The sequence below is a fragment of the Volvox carteri genome (genome assembly GCF_000143455.1).
Source record: "Volvox carteri f. nagariensis unplaced genomic scaffold VOLCAscaffold_83, whole genome shotgun sequence".
NCBI lineage: Eukaryota > Viridiplantae > Chlorophyta > Chlorophyceae > Chlamydomonadales > Volvocaceae > Volvox > Volvox carteri.
This window is the reverse complement of record NW_003307626.1, coordinates 193,448-195,397: the sequence shown is the minus strand read 5'-3', so window position 1 is coordinate 195,397 and position 1,950 is coordinate 193,448. Positions and strand designations below refer to the sequence as shown.

Here is a 1,950-nt window from a genome sequence, read left to right as displayed (position 1 = left end):
TTGGGCCTCATGCCAATAAGTTCCAGTACGGCTGGGTGGTTAGATGTTGACCATAGTTCGCAGGAACTACTCTCGCCTCGTGAAGCAGACATCCAGGAAGGCAGGTTCCAGCTTTAGACAGGTAAAGCCCCTGCCCAGACGCCAGTATGGACTTCTGCAGCAGTGCGGCAGTAGGGTGGACAGACCGGCATATGACAGTTAGGCAACAGAGCCTAGAGCTTAACAGTAAGCTTACAGGATACAACACCTGGAGCCCCAACCCTCCCATCTCACCTCCCTGAGTGAAACCCATTCCCCCTCCTTGTCACCACCCTCCTAAATTAAAACTTCGGCTGCAGCCCCACTATCGGAGGTTGGCTGCACTTGCTGCACATGTATGAGAGCATGAGAATTAAAGCAGGCACTGCAAAGACAGTGCTGACACATACAATCCCAACTCCTCCAACCAGCCCCAGCCACACTTCCTAGCATGTAGTGTTATCATCATGACATGGCTAAAGATTCCACAACGAAACACACAACCATGGCACAGATGTGCCCCACCACTACCTGCCTACATCAAACAAATCTGCCGTACTCTGACAGCCATATCGAAGTACGACAGCGTTTTGATGCCCCATGTAAAACAGATAAGAGCCCCGACCCTCGCCCCCATCTTACCTCCATTCCCGGCTGGATGTCGGCCCCATCTTCCGAGGCCTGCTGCACGTGCAGCACGTGGATGGGAACATGAGAATTAGGGCAGGCACGTCAATGACGGAGGCGAAACATACACGCCCCCCTCCCCCAACCAGACCCAGCCACCCTCCATAGCATCAGGAACAAGAAAGAGGGCAACGGGTAACGAATCCACAACGAAACACACAACCCTGGCACAGCTGTGCCCCACAACTACCTGCCTACATCAAACAAATCTGCCGTACTCCGATAGCCATATCGGAGTACGACAGCGTTTTGATGCCCCACCTAAAACACACAAGAGCCCCGACCCTTACCCCCATCTTACCTCCATTCCCGGCTGGACGTCGGCCCCATCTTCCGAGGCCTGCTGCAGGTGCAGCACGTGGATGGGAACATGAGGATTAGGGCAGGCACGTCAATTAGGGCAGGCATGTCAATGACGGAGGCGAAACATACACACACCCCTCCCCCAATCAGCCCCAGCCACCCTCGATAGCATCAGGAACAAGAAAGAGGGCAAGGGGTAACGAATCCACAAAGAAAAACAACCCTGGCACAGCTGTGCCCCACAACTACCTGCCTGCATCAAACAAATCTGCCGTACTCCGATAGCCATATCGGAGTACGACAGTGTTTTGATGCCCCACGTAAAACACATAAGAGCCCTGACCCTTACCCCCATCTTACCTCCATTCCCGGCTGGACGTCGGCCCCATCTTCCGAGGCCTGCTGCACGTGCAGGACATGGATGGGAACATGAGAATTAGGGCAGGCACGTCAATGACGGCAGGCACGTCAATTAGGGCAGGCACGTCAATTAGGGCAGGCACGTCAATGACGGAGGCGAAACATACACACACCCCTCCCCCAACCAGCCCCAGCCACCCTCGATAGCATCAGGAACAAGAAAGAGGGCAAGGGGTAACGAATCCACAAAGAAAAACAACCCTGGCACAGCTGTGCCCCACAACTACCTGCCTGCATCAAACAAATCTGCCGTATTCCGATAGCCATATCGGAGTACGACAGCGTTTTGATGCCCCACGTAAAACACATAAGAGCCCCGACCCTCGCCCCCATCTTACCTCCATTCCCGGCTGGACGTCGGCCCCATCTTCCGAGGCCTGCTGCACGTGCAGGACGTGGATGGGAACATGAGAATTAGGGCAGGCACGTCAATGACGGTGGCGAAACATACACGCCCCCCTCCCCCAACCAGCCCCAGCCACCCTCCATAGCATCAGGAACAAGGAAGAGGGCAACGGGTAA

General features: G+C 55.0%; 2 protein-coding genes across 2 annotated transcripts in view; one reads left to right on the top strand and one right to left on the bottom strand.

The window, feature by feature from the left end:
* VOLCADRAFT_99174 (uncharacterized protein) overlaps positions 1-380 on the top strand; it is a gene marked incomplete at both ends in the record, with an annotated part of 5,775 nt that extends 5,395 nt beyond the window's left edge. Inside the window, one exon of the mRNA XM_002957967.1 lies at positions 339-380. Within this exon, the coding sequence (XP_002958013.1) occupies positions 339-380 (42 nt within the window). The remainder of the gene's footprint in view (positions 1-338) is intronic.
* A 276-nt stretch (positions 381-656) lies between these two features.
* The window catches only part of VOLCADRAFT_99173 (uncharacterized protein), a gene marked incomplete at both ends in the record, with an annotated part of 2,711 nt that continues 1,417 nt past the window's right edge, over positions 657-1,950 (bottom strand). The window contains 4 exons of the mRNA XM_002957944.1: positions 657-702; positions 1,007-1,048; positions 1,369-1,410; positions 1,767-1,808. Coding sequence (XP_002957990.1) covers positions 657-702; positions 1,007-1,048; positions 1,369-1,410; positions 1,767-1,808 — 172 coding nt within the window. The remainder of the gene's footprint in view (positions 703-1,006; positions 1,049-1,368; positions 1,411-1,766; positions 1,809-1,950) is intronic.